The following is a 23,034-nucleotide window of genomic DNA, read 5'->3' as shown; positions in this document are numbered from 1 at the left end:
ACTTCAATTGTCTGTAAATGTTTTTATCAAATTTTGACGAATCTTTTTAATTTACAAAATTATTTTAACACACATTAGATTTGACTATTTTGGAAAAATATTCGCCAACGATTTATGAGCTATTAAAAAATCAAAAATTTCCAATCTTTCCGAAATTGAAAGTTAATTCTAAAGCTTTCCAACAAAACTACATTCTCGTACCTTCCGGTTCTTGACAATTCCGAATAAACACGAAGTTTGCCTATTCCGTTTCCATACATATGGTACCAGAACACGACACATCTTTCTTCAGGTATTGCGGATAGAGCCGGTGTGGTAATAATTGCATTGTCGTTTGGTGTTCGTGGCTTACTTCCCTCAATAAACAGATAGTTTCCTGAAAACAAGAAACATTATTTTATCTCACCAATCTACCCCGTGGCGTGGGTATAGTTAATTTGAACAGCTCTGTATCTTTTTGTTCAACACGATATTAAAATAATAATAAAATTTTGCACATTTATTTACCATTTTTGGTTGATCCAAGAGTGTGGTCGTTAATTGGTCCTGTTCCGGAACTAGGTGTGTTTCCAGAATGTCTTATCCAATCAAACTTGTCAGTGGTGTATTGTTGCATTCCACAGTATGGTTCGATTCTGGACTCGAAATTGCAATTAAAATCTAGAAAAAATTATTACATTATATATTACTGAGTCAAGCATTGAAAAATACATTCATGATTCTCAAAGTATTATCCTTACAATACTGTACTTGACAAAATTGGTTACTGCGCAGTTTAATCACTTTTAGAAACATTTCAAGTCAAGTTCATAAGCTCAGTAGTGATTTTTTATTCAACGATCACTTTAATAATTAACATTTAGGTTGTATAAGCATTTCAGATTTCCGTTTTATATATTTTCTTTCAAGCATATATTTATTTGTTTGTTGCATATACTTGAACTATTTGAACCATTTTTGACAAATAATAGATTAATAATAAAATCTACTTATAAAATATGATCTATCTGATTTTGCGACATCGCGTTGTGGTCCAATCTGTTTATTTTTGTTTACCTAATAACACTATTTTCCGACTCCTCGGGTCACGATTAGTGACGTCATTAACCTGATTTTAGCCAATTAGTGAAAACGTTAAATCGGCAAACTATAAGGTTGTAATACTTAGTATTCGAACAAATTTACTACCTCAAATCGACCATTAGAACGAGCTAATAGAAAATGGCTGATGTAGTAACAAACGATGAAATATTTGTACGGCCGTAATTGTAATATAGAGTACCGTATCTATAATTTCTCGCTGGTTTATCATTATTGCCGTGATGTTTTTTTATTTATTTTTTCTTCCGTAAATGATCATATTATTTCATTCAACAAATAAACTTACGCATAAAAAAACGAATTTGAGTGTGATATTTTGTCTTACCCCTCGGTTTTGCAATTGTTATCCTGGATTTTTGTGTAGTTGTTCTTGGTGAAGCAGTGGTTGTTTTTCGGTTTGTTAGGATTCGAGGCTGTGGTCTTCTAGGGTACGGTCTTATTCTAGCTACGCCTAATATTGGTCCAGTAGTTGGTGGTCGTGTGCGTGGTCTGTTCTTACCGTCTGGCTTGAGTGTTCTTTGCCTAGTTGGTGCCTGTGTAGTAGTTTTTCTAGTAGTTGGTTTTGGTGTGGTTTTTATCTGCTTAGTTGTAGTGGTAGGCTTTCGAGTAGTTGTCGTGCGTTTGGTTGTGGTGGTTCTCCTAGTGGGTGTTGTTGGCGCTTTAGTTGTTGTGGTAGTTGTAGTTTTGGTAGTGGTTGTTCTTGTGGTGGTAGTCGTTCTTTGGGTAGTTGGTTTAGGCGTGGTAGTTGTCGTTGTGGTAGGTTTTTGTGTCGTTGTCGTAGGTTTCCGTGTCGTTGTCGTAGGTTTCCGTGTCGTTGTAGTAGATATTCGTGTCGTTGTTGTAGGTTTTCGTGTCGTTGTTGTAGGTTTTCGCTTTGTTGTCGTCGGTTTTGTAGTCGTTGTTGTTTTGGTGGTCGTTGGTGCTGAAGTAGTCACTGTAGTGGCTAAATGAAAGCAAACGAAATGTCATAAATCAATAGCTAATACGATATCGACAGTCAATAACATTAAAACGACTAAATTGAGGAAAAAATAAACGAAATTTTGCTCGGCCAGTTTCTGCTTTTGAGACCATAAGCTAATGTTATAATAAGTTCTTATAAGTATTTACCTATATTGGCATCGGTACATTTTCCTGGCACAACTGAGATGTCATCAAGAGCCGCGTCACTAGTGAAAGTGTGTCCAATTGTACCTACAAATTCTAATTGAACGTATTCGATGTTAATAGAAGTTTCAAACTCAAATTCGCCTTTCAACCATGAGTTTCCTTGAGTTCCGGACATTCCCCACTGTTTCTGTCGATTTTCGGTCCTGCCATTCTTATATTCAGCTGTATAAACCTGGAATTATATCAATTTGCCACTCATTATATTAATGTTAAAAGAGAAATTATTGAAATACACAAACAATGTCGACTATAATTTCTAGGATATTCTATTAGACAAGCTATATGTAGATACCCGATAAAAATTCCATATTAAAATGAAATAGGATACAGCGTTTCCAATAATTTAAATACCGTGCTTGGACTTTTATAAGAAAAGGAGACAAAATTATAAATATTTCTACAAACATAATGTATGAGTTTACAGAATTTTCCCAAGTTTTGAATTGTCATGCTTGTTTTCACATTCCAAATCGAACAAAGTCATTTTCCTTAATTAAATTGTTGTTCTAGAATGGAATGTATCTTCAATGATAACAATTAGTTTTGGGAAAGTTTCGAAATGAAATCAATTGCCCTCGTGCTCTTTATTCGTTTGTTTAATTCTATTATTTGATAATTTTTGTATTGATTATATGTTATTGGCATGTGTTATTTCGACGATATTTCTCTTTTTTAATCAATAGTTAACTTGATAATAATGCTCTTGATTTGATATATAATTGGAAGCATTATATATATGAATTACGTTTTGTTTTCTAATAATTTTTTATTGTAATTGGTACAATGAGCACATGTGGCAATTTTGAAAATTCCAAGCATATTTAAAGTACATCAAATCAACAACATTTACCATGAGTTACTAGAAGAAAATAGAGGCCAGATTTAGAAAAAAAAAGACTTCTTCAATATGAATGATCACGAAGCTGTTAGTACCACGATCAAACAAATTTTATGCAAAACTATGTATTGAAAGAGAGTATTGGTTGGAAATGACTTGAAGAAAACTGAAATAACTTTCGAAATAATAGTCGTTTGATGTTATCATACTTCGTAATGTTTATTTGCAATTTGTCTTATCAAACCCTTCACCAAAATTTCACGCATGTTAATAAAACGTGATATGCATTTCATTTTGACAAGCTCAGGTTATCTCAAAAACGAGTCTCTTCATCAATAAATTTATTTCAAAAGCTTAAAATTTAATGATTAAATTGCCTATTTTATCTCTTCCAAATGAGAAAACTAAGCATTAAAACATTTTTTTTCGTTTTGTGGTAGCCTCAGGGTTTGAATTTACACATTTTTTGCTGGTGACATTTGTTTTTTAATTTTGTTTGTAATTCCTGTTTATTCGTGCATTGAAATTAACCAAGCGTTATCTTTTCTTTGTTTCAATTGAGTTGAACGTCCCAAATAAAAAGCTACTCGTATATCAAAGTAACGTATATTTTCACACCCCGTCCTAAATTGACATTTTAAATAGAAAAAGAGAAACGTTTCTAGCTTTTGAAGTTTAAAATAATTCTTGTCACATGTTCAAAATTTCTAATAGAGCTAAAATTAAAACCATATTTGGTAAATAGTTTTTAGGCAATTTCCCATTTGTGTACTCGTAAACAGGAAGAGTGTAAATACAATGCCAAGTTTCATTGTGTTAACTTTTGGATTCGTTCTGACAAGAAAACATTCAGACACAAATTTAAAATTGCATGTTGCTTCAAATTATGTCATATTCGGAAATAGAAAACGCGTGATAAAACGAAACCAATTTTGTAGTGTGCAAACATCCGATTTTCAGTACGAATATCGGCTTCCAGAGTAAGTTGGGTCCACATTTGTTATTTTTTACAACATTTTGCATATTATTTCCGGTTATGTCATGCTTGGAAATACAAAGAAATAAATCTTTGTCATGGATATTTTTCAAACTCAAATCTAATATATCCTAACAAAATTCTGCAGATGAATTATTAAATAATCTAAATGGCACAGCGGGAATATCGATCATTGAACATTTAGTTTTTATGAAGCTAGACATCCGAATGAAACTCGAAAAAAATGTCGTCGTCTGGGTAAGGCGCCAATTGTGCTTAAACTGTCACAATTCGTGACAGCAATCGAGCTGGAACACAACTGGCAAGTTTCCATATTTCATGAGATTAATAATATATGAATTGCGATTCAGAAAGTAGAAAAAATTTTCTAGTCTATTTTAGTATTCAAAAGTTTTATTGTATTTTATAAATGATCTAATTCTAAAACCTCACACTATGAAAAATTGAACATAAGATAATTATATTTCAATCATAATTCAGCTCTCGGTTAAATGCCGTTGCTTTCTCTATCTTGCTGTGTATTCTATCTTGCTGTGTATAATGTAAAACTTGTATTGCGTAATTTGTTTACAAATTAAACAGCCAAACTTTTTGCGTTTAGTAAATATCAAATTGGATGTTAAAAAACGATTAAATATCCATTGGCATGGGACAGTCGCCGGAAAACATATATCAAGCTAATAGTCCCGGTCTGGCCATCTTATTTGGTATTGCCAATGTTATTATCATGTTGTTAACATGAAATCCCCATAATATATCCCATATTGAACATAACAAATTCTCTAATTATGTATTTAATTGCCTTGAACTGGGTAACTTGTGAAAATGTATTCTTGTCTTATTTATACGTCGAATCATTTGGTTCGTATCTGTGCGATTCCTAGGCGCTTACTATCGTCGTCTCATTTGAGTTTTGTTACTCATATATATGTTGGCGATCTACGTTACGCTGGTGCCTACGCGATATTCATCCAGGCTGTTGTAAATCACAATCACTTACCCTTATATCACCCATACCGGATCCCCACATATGAACGTAGAAACGGGCGCAATATTTTCCAGAAGCTAGTTTTGGTGAAACCAGGGTAGCATTGTCTCCTTTCTGTCTTGGAGAAGACGCCTCAGTGTAAAGATAAAGTCCGGTTTCATCCCCCTGAGGAGAAAATTAAAATGAACTTATTGTTTGGATAAATGGTTTAAAAAAAGATGGACGTTTTTTCAAATTTTATTGTAAAATATCCTTATAAACAAATTTGAAAAAATATAGAACGTGGAAATTTCAAGTCAGCTAGCTATTCGAAAATGTGCGATAGATTTTTGACCCAAGCCAGTCAAGAATTATTTTACTCGCAAATATTGAAATAGATTTGTCAAACTGAAGATTTATAAATGTAATAAATGACGGGTGATAAAGATAGCGACATGATTCGAAGTATAACATATACAAAGGGTGGCTCAAAAGTTTCTATTTACCTATTTTACCCTGTACCAACGAAACTATGCGTTGATGAATGAATGCTAATCGTGGGTTTTTCCCAAGAATTCGGATTCAAACAAGATAAAATACATAATAACCAAGTGTATAATACAAACATAATTGGAGAAAAACCAGAAAATTTAAAATTGTGGGCTATTTGTCATTGTCTTCTTCATGCTGTTATGCAAATTTGAAAGTGATTTCGATTAGAAATTGAATAAATTTAATTTTTTGATAATTTTTGGAAATGTCAAAGTGACAAAAGCTCCAAGTACTAAGTACATTAAAATGTCATCCTTCAAAACATTTTCAACCAGAATTTGGCCCGAAATGAATATTATGGAAGCCCAGAATAAAGTAAAGGCATAAGTTTGTAGCAATAATTTATAAAATCCGCAATAAGAGCAAAAGAGAATCGTGCAACATTGTGGCGAGTATCTGTTACTGCAGAACAGGTTTTCGTAAATACGTTTGTGAAATATAAAATGGTATTCAGAAATTGTATCTTATTCACAATAGAATAATGTGTTCTGTAAAACGAGCTGGGGGTGGGGAAATAAACTAAACTAAATAAAGGTAAAATATTCGTTTTCAACGTACCATAGTATGATCGAACTCGGGTCCGGTACTTCCACTCTGAGTTTTTCCACTATGTTGTACCCAGTCAAAGTTATCAGCATCGGTATTAACAAATCCACATAAATTATCTTTTTTATCAAAATTACAAGACAACTCTCGAACTTGAGATTCAACTTTCGGCTTTCTGACAGGGGTTGACGCTGAAAAATATATTTTTTATTTATTTTCACGAGTTTCAATTTTTTTTACATAAATGAACAAAATTATCCTCTGGCTATATTTTGTGGCGCGATTTATAAACATTAAAAATTGTAAATCCGATTTTGCTTATAATGGAACATAAATGTCAAACTCGCCGAAAAATTAAAAAAAAATTTAAATGGTCCACAACAGACATTCAAATTTTACTTATTTTTACCTGTATTTATTTAATATACCTTTCATCTTAACTTTGATTAAATGAAGTAAGTAATAATGATTGAATTAAATACCTGGAAGTGAAATCTGTCGTTTCATAGGATGTGGTCATTGAAAATCGTTTAATTAAAGCCAAAGAAAATCAAATCATTACTTTGCGGGATTCGTTTTAGTATTAGATTTTTGGACAAGTACAAGTAGAATTATTTCTACTTGAAATGACAATCAATAATTTCTCTATTGACGTGGTTGTATATTATTTCAACATGAGATTGATGACGTCTGTGATATGGTTGGTGAATTTTGTGGGTAAAAGATAATTAGTTGTTGTTCAACTTGTTACGTCCGTATATTTAAATTTCTTCTCAATGGATGTGATTGCGAATCTTAATCTTGCACTATGTCTATTCACTGTAGTGATTTGATAAGAAATCATTTTGTTTTTCACTTTCAAGAAAATTATTTTCACCTTTGGCCTTAACAAGTGTACCCTGCGTATACGTCAATTTCTAGTTTCTTCTAGACATTTTATGCAAATTGATCTTCATGTTTCTCGTTGGTTCAGTAGTCATTAGAAAACATTTTATTGCTGCGTCATACCAACGTAATTAACGTATAACATGGTGACGCATAAAACAAATGACGCAAATTGGTACAAATGTTTGAAGTGTACCGCGTATCATATTGTATTTCCAAATATCATATACCACGCAACACCTACATTCATATGAATATTAAACCACATGTGAATACTAATGACAGAGCGATTTTTATATCATTCCCGTATTTTCCATATAAGGATCGTAATTCAAAATTTTAGTAAATATGAACATGGATGCGTCAGAGTCACACCTAGCCCATTTTAACTTATGTTCAAAAAAATAATTAAAGATTTTTAGCAAAAAAAATCAAGAAAATGGCAAAAAAATCTTAGTTCGCAAAGGAAAACAAACTGCCTAATCAAGGTTCAAGCATCACGTAACAACTATGTTAGAAAAAAAATTTAAATATGACCTGTTTCCGTTTTTTTTTTATTTTTGGGAGTTTCAAACCATGTTAGAATATAAAGTTAAATATGACCTATTTCCGATTTTTTTTTATTTGGGAGAATCGTTTTTGTCAGTCATATAATTACTACTTGTCATTAAATTACGTAATTGTATTTTTGTTGTCCACAATCGCGGTGTTTTTGATTTGAGAGGATAAATATTGCATCTTTACATGAAAGATATGACATCATTATAATTTTATTACATCGTGATACCCACTTTGTAAAGACCCACCACAATTATCAATAATATATTTATATCGGTATTTCTAAAGTGTCATACGAGTGGTGAGTTTCTCCCGTCACAGCTAATAAGCATTTCGTATAGAGTTACAATGTAATATCGAATTCTTGTTTCCCAACAGTAGGCTAGTGAAAGATATCATTTTTTTTACTTTGACTTTGGCCTAACGGATCAGTATTTGAATAAAAACTCTAAATCAAAACTGCATGGGAGCTTAGTTTTTATCTTTTTTCCCTAATAATTTGTGACGTATATTTAAGGCTAAATGAGAAATAATCGACCGTTAAATAAGCCACAATCACAGCCGAATAATAATTATGATGTCGGAATGTGGTATATGTTCTTGGAAGATTTTTTAAAATCCTCAAAAGGTCGATTGTTAATAAAACTCGATCCTTTGAGGTATTAAATACAGTAACCTATTTTTAAATTGAATAATTTCAAGCTTGTTACGTAAATGAATGTACCTTTTTATCTATCACACAAACTTGAATTATTATAAAAGTCAAATTTTAAAATAAATTAGGTCTAATCATTGTCGGCAGTTGAGCTCAATAAAATTTAACTAAATTAGTCCAAATTACAAACCAGAATTTCCTTTTTAGCCAGCAATTATCAACACTACATAATTAAATAAAATTAATGGTTTATGATGATAATTTTTACGGGTTTCAGCTGTTTTTAACTCAATTTAACAGATGTTTTTTATTGAAATGAATCCAAATTTGAGATCGGATTTATTTACTAATTCGCACACTATTTTGAACAGATGAAATCGTGTGTGAATATCTTCTAAATAAACATTCATGTTGTACTTGGAATTATTAAACAAAGATCAATGATTGAGTTGATCACACTTTTTTCACACGCACTCGTGTTGTGGATAATCGTCTTAAGGCCTGACAATAAACAGTTACTCGTGATTACATTTTAATGGGATATCACTATCGAGAACTATTTATTTATACTAGTCATTGGTGGTAGTTTACAAAGCATATAAGTAGTAAGTCGAGTTTGTGGCAAAATGTGTGAAGAAAACTCGCCATAAAAATTCTCGAAAGGACCGCATTGTTAGCAAGAATTCAAACTTATACAAAATAAAACATAATTTTGCATGATCTATCCTAAATCAAACATATGTCGAAGCTATTATGTTCTATTATTACGACCGACATCGATCTGCAATATGCCAGGAGGTCGAATTTCATCTTTTGGCTTCAGTTTTTGTTTGTTTTATAAAGAGCTATCTAAAATATTTGAAAAGAACACAGATCTAAAATATTGTCTATGTTCTCTAGGATTATTTTTTTTTAATTTTTTTTTTTTTTAAATAGAAATTTAAAAGTAATGTTAAACTGTATTGGTTTTGAATCTGCGCCATGGATAATTTTCGATGGTCTCGGAACCGGGAACCAAGCGAAAGTCGTGTTAAATGAGGTCACGTTGGTTTATTATTAAATGAAAGAAATCTAATGCTTATTATATTTATTACTTAACTAATTTTACATTTCCTTTTGCTGCGACTTGCAAATTTTCAACCCTTTTCTAATATGGACCAGAAATTAAACGAAGCCTTTCGGGTGTGATTAATTGACAGAAAAGCTTTTGCAAAACATGGATTAAACTTATGTCATCTGGAAATATATGACCGGACGCAAAATAGTAATTTTGCTTCATTAAACCTTTTTTATTATGAGTAGGGTGTGCCAATGGAAATCATTATCGGGTGTCTGGAGTTTAAAATATCTAAATATGGCCATTGGTTTTATGTCAGATAAATTCAGGTAATTTACATTTATTTTTTATTTATGGATTGTCTGTAAATTGTTAATATATAGCAATCAAAACCGTCTGGTTTATTAAATTATTGCTAATAATGCTGATGGGTAATACCAGTAATAAAGGAAAATGGGACGCTTACCACATGGTGATGACGTAATCTTGACGTCATCAATGGCAAGATCACCAGGGTAACCTCCTCCTCGTACACCATCAATGGCGACTTGTGTGTATGCTTCATCTTTCCATTTTCCGTATATGGGACCACGCACCGTCTTTACTGCTGGAGTTATAACGTCAACTTCTGCGTACAACCATTTGTCTCCCTTGTTGCCTACCTTTTCAATCAATTTTTGCTCTACTCCATTCGTAATTTGCTTTATCTGTAATATATGAATATTTTTTGCAATAAAAATGAAAAAATAGCGCAATTACACAGTATAATAATCCGTGTGGGTGGGGGGAAAACGTTCAATTTTGGTGTAACTTGATCCTGACTACCGACTGGGGAAACTCAATGTCTTATTTTGATAAATATCTACGCTAATTTCTATAAATTGCTAAAATCAGCAATTTTTACACAGTTTACTTAAGCTGAAAATGATCATTTCACTTACCAATATTGCACCAATTTGAGAACCATACATATGGTACCACACTTGCAAGCAATGCGGTTTTGTTGTCAATTTTGGAGAAAGAAGCCGAGCGACGTCACCTGCTATACGTGGACTTGAAGCTTCGATGAACAAAAAGTGACCTGTGTTGATGATAAAAAAATTCGTTTTCATAAAATAGGCTTTTCAAGTAGTACGTATTATGATGCGTCTTGTGTTTTACCTTGCTTGGATGTATGGTCGCCAGTAGGCCCGGTATTGTGACTAGGAGTACCATCTTTTGCTCGTTCCCAGTCAAAATCATCGGTGGTGACCTGAGTCCAACCACATAATCCGGAGTCGAAATCGCATGATGTTTCTAGAATCAAACAAATCGTAAAAAATGTTTAAAGATTATGGAAAGTACTCGTATATGAGAGTATTTGATGAGTGGTATTACAGTATTTGAGAGCATTTCATAGGTTTATTACTTCTAGCTAAAACTAATATTGTTAATTTTGGCTTGATATTGAACTTGAGGTATTGCCAATCCTAGAAATAATTCCTAAATTTCTGGAACAAGAAATCACGTAAACTAGGTGTACCGAGAACCTTAAAATGTCACTAAGCCCAGCTTTAGAATTTATGTGTCATGCACGTGTGTAGAACGCGTCATAACCGATATTCAAACTCAACGACCTTCGCATATCCATATTCACCACGCGTCAGTTACTAATCCATAACGTTTAAGCACTTTATCAATAAAATATTATTGATTATTAACAGCAAAACAAGTTCAGCTCACGTTACAGAAAAATTTCCAGTATCATGTCTAACGCATATTTATAGGGAGAACCAGTTAATATATAAATTTTATGTTTGTAGTCGGAAACAGTATTTAAAAATAAAATCTTGAATTTCCTAACACCGTTTTTGGTCAATTTTCATAGCATGTTTGTTTTCTCGGCTACAAACCACCGTTCACGCGGAAACAAAATTTATAAATCAACAAAATGACTTTGCCAATCAATACCCAAGGTTAAGATTGATTGTTTACAAAAAATGTGATGAAGTAGTGTATAAAATTATTATATTCTCAGGAATCTGTAAAAAGAAATCGCCAAAAAATATTTGGACATTTGTGCTTCCGGTAGCGTGCAAGAAAACACGCAAGACAATAGGGGATTTCCATTCTGTTAGGAATCATTCCTTTTCTTTAACGAAACCATAAATATTACATAAAATACGCCGTCAAGACGCGAGCTCTCCTTCTCATCATGTCAAAAATTTTGTTTGGACAAATATGGCAATAGCTTGTTCGAAGCGATTAATCAATTACTCACGCTCGATTTTTTATGTGCTTGATAAAATTCTGCCCGAAACGGAATTTAATTTCGTCAAGCAAATCGAAACGTCTTTTTCTATTAAAATTAATTAATAGTTAAAAATAGACTGTTTAGTGACGATGATGAAAATCGTATTTTGAACTTATTTTGTTTATTTATTCATATTTTTCGTGTATCAAGGCTGTAATTTTTTCCTATTTTGTTTTTGTTTACAAAATAAAGCTTTTGTATTGTTTTCAACTATCGTATTGCTCGGTATATTTCTTATGTAGCGTTTCATTTAGCTTTCACTAGAAGTCATAAAAATCGTTTTCTAGGTAATGTTCTATATTTAATTAGGTAGTGACGTATTTTGTCATTCTGGTGCTGAGTAACTACCTAATTTTTGTGTATTCTATCACTTTGTAAAAAACAAAAACTGATCTAATTTTCTATTTTTAAAATTATCATAAATTGATGAATGAAATACAGTTTGACGTAAATTGTGCAAGAGGCATTGCCAAAGGGCAGGATCAAATCAGATAAATATATACAAGTATTCGCCGGTTTAAATGACGCACTAAATCAAATTGGATTTTGACCGCCAGCATTTATAGAGGTAACCGGTATTAAATTTAATCCATGCATTCAATGGAAGTCAAATATATAGCACTAAAAGAGTGGAAAATCGACATTTATTAAACATTGGTGCTATAAATGAATATGACTTATCAAAATTATTTACGTTTGTGTTGTATTTTTCCATAAATTGAAAAATGTCATTTAACGTTGAAATGCGATTCTCGCGCCCTCGGGTTGCCACAATACGCTTAATTAACATCTTAGAAACGAAAATATAGAAATTACGATTGACACCACACCATAATTCTTTTCTGTATATAAACACGAAAATGGGCGAAGAAACAGCCATATACCAAACCTTGCATTGACTTGACTGCCTATCTGTATGTGTGAATATAGAAAGATCATAGTTTGGCAACTTCCTATATAACCATTTTAAGCCAATTTATTGGCATTTTTGAACATTGTATGTTATGACTCATTTTAAGAAAAAAAAAATTCTATTTTTTTTTTCTGAACGGAGATTATATCGTCGTATTATTATCCATAATTTTGGTCAAAACAGATATTTTCCAAATTGTATATTCACATTGATGTAATATTTTAAAATAGTATGTAATTTCAAATTTCATTTTGATGAATTTCTATTTTATTCTATTTTATCGTATTTTCACAAAAATGTACCATTATGTATTTAGTTTTTAAAATTTGATAATTTATCTTACAACTAAAATAAATATACTATTAAATGACAATGAAAGTGGACTTTCCTTCCAAAATTTCCAAAAGCTATATTTTCTTTCAAAAATGGTTTTCTTTTAGAAATCGTGCGCCGAGTTTATTACCTAACCTTATTTTAGATATATAATGAATAGTCAATGGTTTGATATCATCAAATCTCAGAATTTTAACGCGACAAATTGTCAAATTTATCGTATAGAATCGGAAAATCTTGAGACCTAACTATGGCCAAATTGTTCTTGAACTTAACATACAATAGCCCGGGGCATGGCTTCGGTTAATTCGGGTGGTTATTTTCTTGTTTCGTTAAATCTTTTATGTTTTTATTTTTGTTAAAGCGAAGACACTAAACTAGATGATAAGATAATACCAGTGCAAAATCAAACTCGGCATTTTTTGCTTAGACCGGATGTCTAATACAGTATCCAGTGACCCCAATTTTGCCAGTTTACCTTTAAAGAGATAAAAGTATTTCCGATTATAATATCCAAATCAATATATTTCAGTTATTGAGGGTTTATCATATTTATCTGCTGTTTGTTACAAATTGCAGGCTAAACAAGTTTATTCTGTGTACATGCGAATATAGCCAATTCAACTCTGTAAAAATTGTCGGTATTTGATTCATAACAAAGATTATAAATCTTACCGTCTATTGGAGAAGTCTGTATTGGTATCGTGGTTGGTGTCGTAGTTGGTTTCGTTGTTGTGGTGGTAGTTGTGGTTGGTTTCCGCACGATTGGTTGCGTAGTTGGGCTGATGAGAACCACTCTTCTGGTTGTAGCTGGTTTGGAAGCAGCCATGCTACAAGCGGCGTTGGTGATATCAATGTCGTCAAGTCCGAAATCAGATTGGTAGAAGAAAACGTAGGCTTGCCAGAAAAATTGTACTTTCTGTTGGAATAAAAAAAATCATTTTAAAGCTGTTTGGAGTTCCAGACCAAGTAAAAAACCAGATATTTTTTCTAATTAAGATCAAGCAACATGTTGCTTACATCAACGTCAGATTTTGGTCTGTACGTCACTGCATCTGTAAACCATCTGTTGCCTTGGTTACTGTGTTTTTCCCATAACAAAACTTCATGTCCATAGTTGTCATTTTTCCTGAAAGTTATTCAAAACAAAATATTATTTCTATTTACTTTTCCATCCATGAGTTTTGTCTTATAATGAAAGAAAAAGTAATTTTCTTCAATTAAGTTAACGCTACTTTATCGGTTTCGTTTTAAAACATTTATAGAATTAATAAAACACAACCGACGTACGAGCGAGGATGCTAAGGGGTTCAATTACATTAACGATATAAAAATTAATCCTTTTTAAATACAAGGTTATGAGACGATAATAAATTAATATCTAATTAAAATAAGAATATATCCCTGCTTTATAACACTTTTATCAAATCCGCTCCTATAGTTCGATGAAAAAACTCTAAGTTTCCTGCATTGGTCAAACTTTTCACCGGTAGTTTATCATTATTACCGGCATTTATTACTTGAATTTGTCTTTAATTACAGTGAGAAGTGCACATATCGCAATGTTGCTACACTTAGTTTCGAGGCAAGTTTACCAAATACAAAAGAAAATATCAGAAAAGTGATTAATTCGTGTTATTCCTATATGGAAAAAAATATTACCTTTTTTCGTACGCGTATAATCTCAGTGTTCCCATGTAAGATCCATGCATGTGATAACTAAACTGAACGCAATGGGGTTTGTATTTCTCTTTGGTTAACCATGGTGTTCGTAAAATTGCGGTATCTCCACTTTTTGATGGTAAAGACGATTCGACATATATGTAATGGCCTGTACCAAAGAGTATTACAGTTTAATATAATCGCACATGATTTTTCCAGCCAAAAAAAAAGCATGCATAGAACTTCAACTACTAATTTACATATAAAACTACTCATTCACATTATAACAGCATTTGCAAAAAACTACATAAAAATTATACATAAAATCAGGATGCATTAGATTTTAGATAACATTACATGAAAAAATCAAAACCTGATTTATGCTAGGATAAATTCGTAAACAAACTAATAAAAACAATAATAAATATTGCAACGTGAACGTTAAACTAAGGTTTAATTTCATGTCTTTGGATGGGAAACGTATGAAGCTAGCAAACGATTAAAGTGATACCAAGCTATCTTGCTACAAAGATAAATGTCGAACAACTTTTCTACATACAACCGTAATGCTTGTATAAAAAGACGAATACGTTATCATTTGATCATGTAAAGAATTTGAAAGTAGGTTATTAATTTCTTGCTGACCGACACGCCCGACAGACATTTCTTGCCTTTTGGACATGAATGTTGACACGATTATCGGCGATGACACTGACTGGTATTTTATAAACTCCAAATGTATTTTACCTTTTATTAACCTTCATCGACCGTAAATACCGGAAAATCAAACATTACACTACAAATAGTTTTATTTATCTTGAAGCAAATTAGATTTATCATGTTAAAATTTAAAATAAATAAGTTAAATTTTATGAAAAAACTAAATTTGCTACAAAATGCGTGTTGAATGCATATCAATTCTGCAATACGACTACACTACTAAAATTTTAAAAATTCCCTTACCGCTTCCTGTGGTGTGGTCGTTGCTGGGTCCAGTGCCTTGACTTGGTGTAGCTCCACGGTATCTTATCCAATCTAATTCGTCTAAAGTATCTTGTTGCATTCCGCAAACTCCGTCATCGAAGTCACATTTGAATGTTTTTTCTGTGTAGCCAATCCTTCCAAGTGCAGGTACGGTATACGGTAGTGGCCGAACTCCTTTGGAGTAAGCTATAAATAATATTGAATTTTATTTGAAAGATAAAGAAAGTTAATAAAAGAAATCCATCAACAAAAATTCATAAAAAAATACCTAACAAAATCAAGCGCATCAAATTTTATTTCAGTTTAAATAAATCACACAGGGTTTTCATAAACTTTGTTTTTAATGAAATATTATTATTAAAAATAAATATTTAATATATATAATACCTGCATTTTTAACAAAATCTATACAAAAATGCGACAGTTTCACGGAGGGGCGATTAAAAACGACAAGCTCATTTCTATGGAAGGGTGAAACATATTTGTAGAGGTCATTTTGGACATAATTACGAACAAACCTATGGTATTACAAGTAATGCATGGTTTTTAAATACTCCTGTCGGGATAAGCCAGGTTTAAACTCGAAAATCTTTTGCTTTCAAAATGCAACTTATACGATAAGTATATTTAATTCAATGTTTAAAGTTTCGATTCGTATGCATTAGTTTTATAAAAAAAAATAAACAAAGAACATGGCTGCCATGTTTATTAAACCTAAAGTAGCCAATTGTAGCTTTAACGTACTGGAAATATGTAAACAATTTTTAATATTCAACCTCCCAGCAAACGCTGTTCTTCAAGGCTAGTTTAGAAAATTATTACGTTTTTTACTAAACCAATTTTTTAACTTGTGTCATTCGGGTTCAAATTAACAAACAAAAAAATTAAACAGTCTAGCTTGTCTAGTTTTGCATTTGGTCTTGTTAGTTCTGCCAAGTGTCAAAAGAAAAGATAAGTCATGAAATGTCAATATCGTGAAATTTTAAGCAATTTTACTCCAGTGTCAAAATATTTTTTTCAGTTTTCATATAAATTGCTTATTCCATGAAATGAAATTTTTGCCCTGGAATTAAGTGCCAAAAATTGGCCAGAAATTGTCATGTAATTTTATGCGGAAGTAGTCTTAGACTCTTAGTTAAGCCAAACAGATTGCTGAAAACCACACCCCGTGTTTACCCACTCCAACAACACAACTTACTTTGTCTGAAAGTTGCTTGAAATCCGGTGAAACTATTTTTATTAGGATCGGATGTAAACATGATGAACATCTCGTTATCGGTGCTGACAACCTAAAAAAAAATAAAAATAAAATTTTTTTCCTAGTTTTATAAAATAATATTCTCATCAAACAGATGAAACCATGTATATAAAATATTACTTTTATTGAAAATGATTACTCACTGTAACAGCTGATGATTTAGTTCCACAAATTACTTTCAAACGAGGTGCTGCAGCATTTGGGCCATCATGTACTAAGATTGCATCTCTTTGGCACAAGTTCGAACCTTTGGAAAAGTAGAAAAAATTACTGTTTGTATGGTAAAAAAGTAACTTGACTCTGTAATTGTGTCCAATCATAATCATGAAATAATCAGTTATAATGATTAGTTTTATGTACAATGCTCATAGTATTCTTCATTAGTTTTAAAACAGATGTCGTTTTAACAACAAGAACTAGCAAATCATATCTTGGTAAAAATTATTTAAACTTTCTCACTTTCAATATCAATCTTTGTAAAAGTTACGGAAACGTAACGTCCTTTAGGAACAACGATTTTCCATGTACAATGCGCTTCAGAAGGATAACTAAGAGGATGTCTCGGGCTAGCAAACGAATCTGTCCTTTCATTGATAAAGTCCTTTCCACATCTTGCGTAACTATCAGAACCTGTATAAAAAAAGTACACATATATGACGAATGATTAGCAAGTGATTGCTACCATACTGTTTCTTAGTAAAACGTGAACAACTAGAACCGAGAAGCGAACCGTATAGTTTAGCCACCATTAAGTTTGCAAGTTTTACTATTACAGATTACTGTCAAGATCGTTCAATTTAAAGGAAATCTGATTCCTATCCTTCTAAATAGAATATCGAATCGTTCTTGATCGTTATCTTTTTATGGTCAATTTATAAATTTGTTAGTTGGAATATATATTCGTATTTCATTTTATAGTTGCTTAGAAAATGAGAAGAATGCCTACATTAAATTCTGTGTAATGCTAGTTTTATATTGATTAACGAAGAAATCTGAGAAGTTTTCACGTTTCTTTGACACGACATTATATGTGGAAGCTTAGTTTATTAATTTACCAAAACACACATAACGATAATTAGTGGAATTGATATTAATAACAACTCACTGCAGTCATAAAGATATTTGATTTCTTCTATATCATACGGACTCATTCGGTCTCGTTGTCCTATTTCCGGTTCCGGTTTTCGTTTGGGATAAATCTAGATATAATGTATATATTTATAATTTATCTGTTTGTATATTGATTGTTGTCCTAATTGCAATGTTTACTTACTTGAATTGCTGGAAGATATTGAAATTTGGAAAATGCAGTTTTGCTGTAATGCATGACGCTGTTGTAATCATATATCACAAGATTTTTTGTGCTTTTGTGGACGTCAAAATTCTGCCTCATGTCTATTAGGAAAAAGTCATTTTCAAATAACTAAATACAGGAAACATACGCAAAACTTAATAGTAATAACATATATTCTTGTGTACATGTCCAAAATATAAAATATGAATCGTTCTCAATTTGATTTACAGCTAAATTTTTGTTAAACTGTAAAATTGAGCATCAAAATTTGCAATCGTTGCATTTTTAGACGAAAACACTTTTAATCAAATTCAATTACCTTTTTGAATGTTATGCTCCAAAATAGTCACATATTTGTCACGATCGGTACGTGAATGTTCGTGTTGGAATCCGACAACATGCATAAGTTCATGGGCTGTAATTCCTTTCGCGACACAACCTGGTCGCCCAAGTGAGACTGTCTGAGACGAATAACCGGTTTTGCCTACATATGCCCAGCATCTAACATCAAAATATAAGAAATAAAATTACAAATAAATTATAAATAAATCACATAGCATAAATTTAAGTTCATAAAACGAGTGTAAGTTTAAGAAGATGTGTTTCCCCTTTGAAATATATTGTCTGATGAATTGAATTTTCTCTTACGTTTTACACACTTAATTACAATTTTTATGAAATTGTTTTGATTGGGCAATTAATGGTTGTAAACCGAAACCCCGGTCGATTTTTAAGAGGAGTAAATCTAATCAATTAGGCTCTGTACATACCCTTTGGCGTCTGTGATAAATATATATGCAATCTCCGATTTTTTGGGTACAAAACGAATGCATGTGTGCTTCGTGTATAATTCCATTCCACTTTTTATAATGGCAACTTCTGTGCGGTCTAAAACATAAGATATAAAGGTATGATCAAAAAAATTGTTGAAGTTGAAATATATATCAAAAATCAACATCATCAAAAAGCAAAACTTACTGTATTTGGCTGCAATCTTGTAAGGAATTAAAACTTTTCCTGCCATTGTTCCGTAAGTAGTTTTGGGCCATATGTCGATATCGGTAGCAGAGTTATATAACTGCAATGGAAAATAAAATTTAATTCAAAATATATTTGGGGAAGATATTTTATTTTTTAATGAAGACTATTTTCCTCCACTATGAACCTAGGAAAACGTCATAAATGAAAATATAATTTATTATGGCAAAATTGCGCTGGTTGAAACAATAAATACAGTTTGCGTCATCTTTCCTTCGTGAGGGGAAGTGAGAAGATTATCATCACCTATTTGTTGTGAACGTTTATTTGTTTTTGCACAAGGAAAATAGTAATAAAATGTCCAAAAAGTCGTTTCATCTAGCCTTGCATAATAAGTGATGAAATACCAAAACCTAGCGTGTCGAAAACTATCAAATATTACGAAAAGCAATGAAATTGAAAATGACTTACTCGTGAAAATTTCATGTCGCCTTCCAATACACCTTCTACATGTTGTTCTGTAACAAAAATGTTATTGATTAGATCAAATACTTCTTCCATGAAAAAGAAGAGTTAGAGCGTAACCAGATTCATCGTTGGTGTTTGATATCTAACCTTGATTGTATTTTAAAATCTTAGCAAAGGTTTCTCCGCTTTCCATCTTCTGTTTTTCAAGGTCTTCTGGTTCGTCAACCTCGACTTTTTCGTCTTTAGGTTGTGGCTCTTTATCCGGTGCTGGCGTGGCGGCTGTTGTTGACCCCAAATCCGTGCCACCATCGTATAAATTCTCATCACTAAATTGTGCTTCATCTAATTCATCACCGCTTTCGAACTCGGCTCTGAATAAATTTTAATAAGACAGGCTAGAAAAATACAATCGTCATCTTATTTTGTAATCTCAATTTTGTAAAAACTATATCTAGGGTTAAAGCAATAATGACTAAAGCACAATTTAATATATATATATATATATATAAATTCAGTTTATTTTGTGAAGTGGTCGTTTTTTTTGTAAAATCAATACAATAACGTGTAGAGAAAATAAAACTTGACATTTTTGTGGAATGTACCGATTAAATCCTTGCAAATAACAAGAATGCCTGGGGGCGGGTCAGACATTTTATTCTAGAGGTTTACAAAATATTCCTACAAGGTCAAAACTTTTGCGAAATCGAATCATGGCATCTGGTGCTATTGTTTTTTAGATAAAGTATGGAATAATTTGTAAATTGTCGGTTATTTATTATATTGAAAGGGTTTCAATATCGCACCAAACTATCAGAATAATATTATTTATGTGAAAATTTTTTAATTTATCAAAGATGAATATCAATTGGATAATTATTATCGAATGTACATCCAGAAAATGTGATATAAACTGAAAAAGAACCTACTTCTAATCCAAAATCATATATATAAGTTCCGATTTATGCCTAATGACAGGTTGGCATTTGTATTTTGACGGTTGTCGTTGTTTTTACGCTAATCAGATATATGAATGATAGCGTGTCGAATACAAAAACATTGAATTCAAGTTATCGATTAAGAAATATATTTTTGTGCACTATATATATACATAATTAATTCAGCGGATTGTCATTATTCTTCAGCCATTGCTTTGATGTGAATATCAAATACTGAAGCAATTTCACTGACTATTATGAATAGCCGTGCTTAATGCGGTTATTTTTTACATTTTCATTCTCATTGTCAAACAATTGAAGCATTGTTCCACAACGAACTAGCTTTTTTAAACCACTGTTCGATAATTATTGTTTAAAATGACTAACATCCTAATGTTAATGATCAGTTTGAAAAACAAAGCTCCGATATAAAAGATTCAGTGAAGCTCTAAAATTGAAAAACAAAAATTGAAGTTCATTTTACCCATTTCCCATTAAAGCTTTGAGTCTCGTCAAAATGTGAGGTCTAGGTCCTTCATATTCCACTACCTCAACTTCAGTATTATCGTCCCCTTGTTCGATGTATTGATTCGACTCAAAATAGTTTCGAAAATGATTTCTTTGAGCGGCATTTCCATTGCTCGCGGGATTCAATACAATCGCATCCAGATTTTTATCATGATTCACTTCTTGATTTCCATAATATTTTTGATTTGTAACTTCTTCTTCTTCAATTGTAGCATTTCCGTCACAGTTTTCCCCTTCACATCGCGACGTCACTTGAAATAAAAATAAAAATTTTGATGAGTAAATTTTGGGAGAAAAAATTTTTTTTCTGGATAAAATAAAAGAGAAAGATGCAAAACGGGTTTAAATCCTGTTTTCTGCCCTGACAAATTATTACTCGTATATACACAATGATCGAATAAATCTAATAATGAGAATATCGGTTTCACACATAAAACAATATCCTAAAAAGACTCTGAGTCAGATCAATAAAACTTGATAATCATGTTTTGAAGCACATTACAAAAATATGATAATAAAAATCCTCTATAATTCAAAAGTTTAGATATTCCTCCTTTTTTTAGTCAAATATCATCCTTAACACATATACACCAAAAAAAATATTTTTCAACTATTTTTCATAATTTGGATTGAAATAAACTTATATGATACCATTTCCAGGACCATTGTAAAAAAAAATAATAAGTTCAATTTACGCTTCAGAAATACGTATTTTCACGACACAATTTTTCAACGAGGTTTCAGCCACCATGTTGGATTCGTAAAATCTAAATTGTATTTTAAGTTTTGATGAAAAGTTATTATAAAACCAAAAATGCATAATGAAATCAAGCAGTTTTTTTTTATTATACACCATAACACGTGAGCGTGTCATTAGAATTACGTACGGTTAATTTACATACTTGTACATAACATTTGACAGACATTTTTACATTAATAGTTTTCATTTGTCCCTGATCGAACTACAAATATGATTTATTTTTAGAAAATGGCGTTTTTTTTTTGCTACACAGATAGTGATTTAGCATTTATTTGATATAACAAATAAACAAAATAATCGTGTATTATTGACGAATCCTAATTTATTATCGCGGAAATTTTGAAAATTATCAAATAAGCAAATTTTTGAACTTATATCTAAGGTTAAGATTTTTACATTAGTCCTGTTTTCGATTCATCTCTCCAAAAATCCACGGCTATAATTGGAGTATTACGATTATTGACAATTACGTTTAATTTTGTTGCATTGTAAAAACAATCAAAGAGCAAATAAAAATGATACTTTTTTTAATCAGAAGGTTAAATATAAACGTGAAATATCTGAAAAATGCGAATAAAAGCTGAAAACAGGAAATTTAATTCGCTGAAAATTGAAAGAATAGACGGACGACATAAAATTTCGGCAATTTAAATAATGTAGGAAGGATATAATATAGCTGTTATTACGTTGTAGATATAAAACAAGGGGCTTCTCAAATATATTGTATTCGTAGCAGCGTGTCGCGAACTTGATGTAAAGATTACCATTTAATTTTAATTCGTATGATTATGAATAAAAAATAACACTAAAAAAAAAATATTGTTCTGAATTTTAGTTGGGACGGTTATGAATATGAACATGCAAATATGGCAAGCAGGTTCAAGTGCGATTTAAAACTCGCTTTTGGATCTATGTTCCAACATTGGCAAAAATCAATTATTTGCGAAATATTTGAAACAAAGTTCAGAGCTGGTATAGGTCTAAAATACACATCCGCTGCATGTACAAACGACCTATCATTTACATGTTTTCATGTCGGTCCGTCATCAGTAATTACTAAATTTAGCTTGGGGCGCCACATGAACGTTTTGTCGGATCAATTTTCCGCTTAGGCGGAATTTGTTTGTTGCTTAGCACGTTTGGTTACAACACCACAACGCCGCCATTTTTATTGAAAATTATCTTGATCTAATGAGATTACTTATGGTTTATTAAAAACGAGTTTGGAATACTAATTAGCCGACTGAGAAATTGTATGTGATATACATGCGCATATTTTTTATCGTCTCATTATAGTACGAT

At 31.6% G+C, this 23,034-nt stretch overlaps 1 protein-coding gene across 2 annotated transcripts in view; it reads right to left on the bottom strand.

Annotated features, from left to right (window-relative positions):
- The window catches only part of LOC120338875 (MAM and LDL-receptor class A domain-containing protein 1-like), a 29,152-nt gene that overhangs the window by 5,650 nt on the left and 468 nt on the right, over positions 1–23,034 (bottom strand). Inside the window, exons 2-25 of one of the 2 annotated variants that reach the window (XM_039406853.2) lie at positions 20,929–21,223; positions 19,657–19,880; positions 19,513–19,559; positions 19,042–19,141; positions 18,834–18,951; positions 18,383–18,564; positions 18,043–18,164; positions 17,875–17,968; positions 17,229–17,399; positions 16,913–17,016; positions 16,710–16,800; positions 15,491–15,697; positions 14,528–14,696; positions 13,886–13,994; positions 13,541–13,784; positions 10,488–10,622; positions 10,268–10,407; positions 9,793–10,033; positions 6,184–6,362; positions 5,107–5,259; positions 2,212–2,443; positions 1,427–2,044; positions 508–660; positions 202–376 (exon numbers count right to left, since the gene is read on the bottom strand). In XM_039406853.2, coding sequence (XP_039262787.2) covers positions 202–376; positions 508–660; positions 1,427–2,044; positions 2,212–2,443; positions 5,107–5,259; positions 6,184–6,362; positions 9,793–10,033; positions 10,268–10,407; positions 10,488–10,622; positions 13,541–13,784; positions 13,886–13,994; positions 14,528–14,696; positions 15,491–15,697; positions 16,710–16,800; positions 16,913–17,016; positions 17,229–17,399; positions 17,875–17,968; positions 18,043–18,164; positions 18,383–18,564; positions 18,834–18,951; positions 19,042–19,141; positions 19,513–19,559; positions 19,657–19,880; positions 20,929–21,223 — 4,303 coding nt within the window. The remainder of the gene's footprint in view (positions 1–201; positions 377–507; positions 661–1,426; positions 2,045–2,211; positions 2,444–5,106; positions 5,260–6,183; positions 6,363–9,792; positions 10,034–10,267; positions 10,408–10,487; positions 10,623–13,540; positions 13,785–13,885; positions 13,995–14,527; positions 14,697–15,490; positions 15,698–16,709; positions 16,801–16,912; positions 17,017–17,228; positions 17,400–17,874; positions 17,969–18,042; positions 18,165–18,382; positions 18,565–18,833; positions 18,952–19,041; positions 19,142–19,512; positions 19,560–19,656; positions 19,881–20,928; positions 21,224–23,034) is intronic. The other variant, XM_039406854.2, reaches the window with a different exon arrangement.

Source organism: Styela clava, chromosome 9, assembly GCF_964204865.1.
Source record: "Styela clava chromosome 9, kaStyClav1.hap1.2, whole genome shotgun sequence".
Taxonomy (NCBI): Eukaryota; Metazoa; Chordata; class Ascidiacea; order Stolidobranchia; family Styelidae; genus Styela; species Styela clava.
This window is presented reverse-complemented; position numbering and strand designations above follow the sequence as displayed.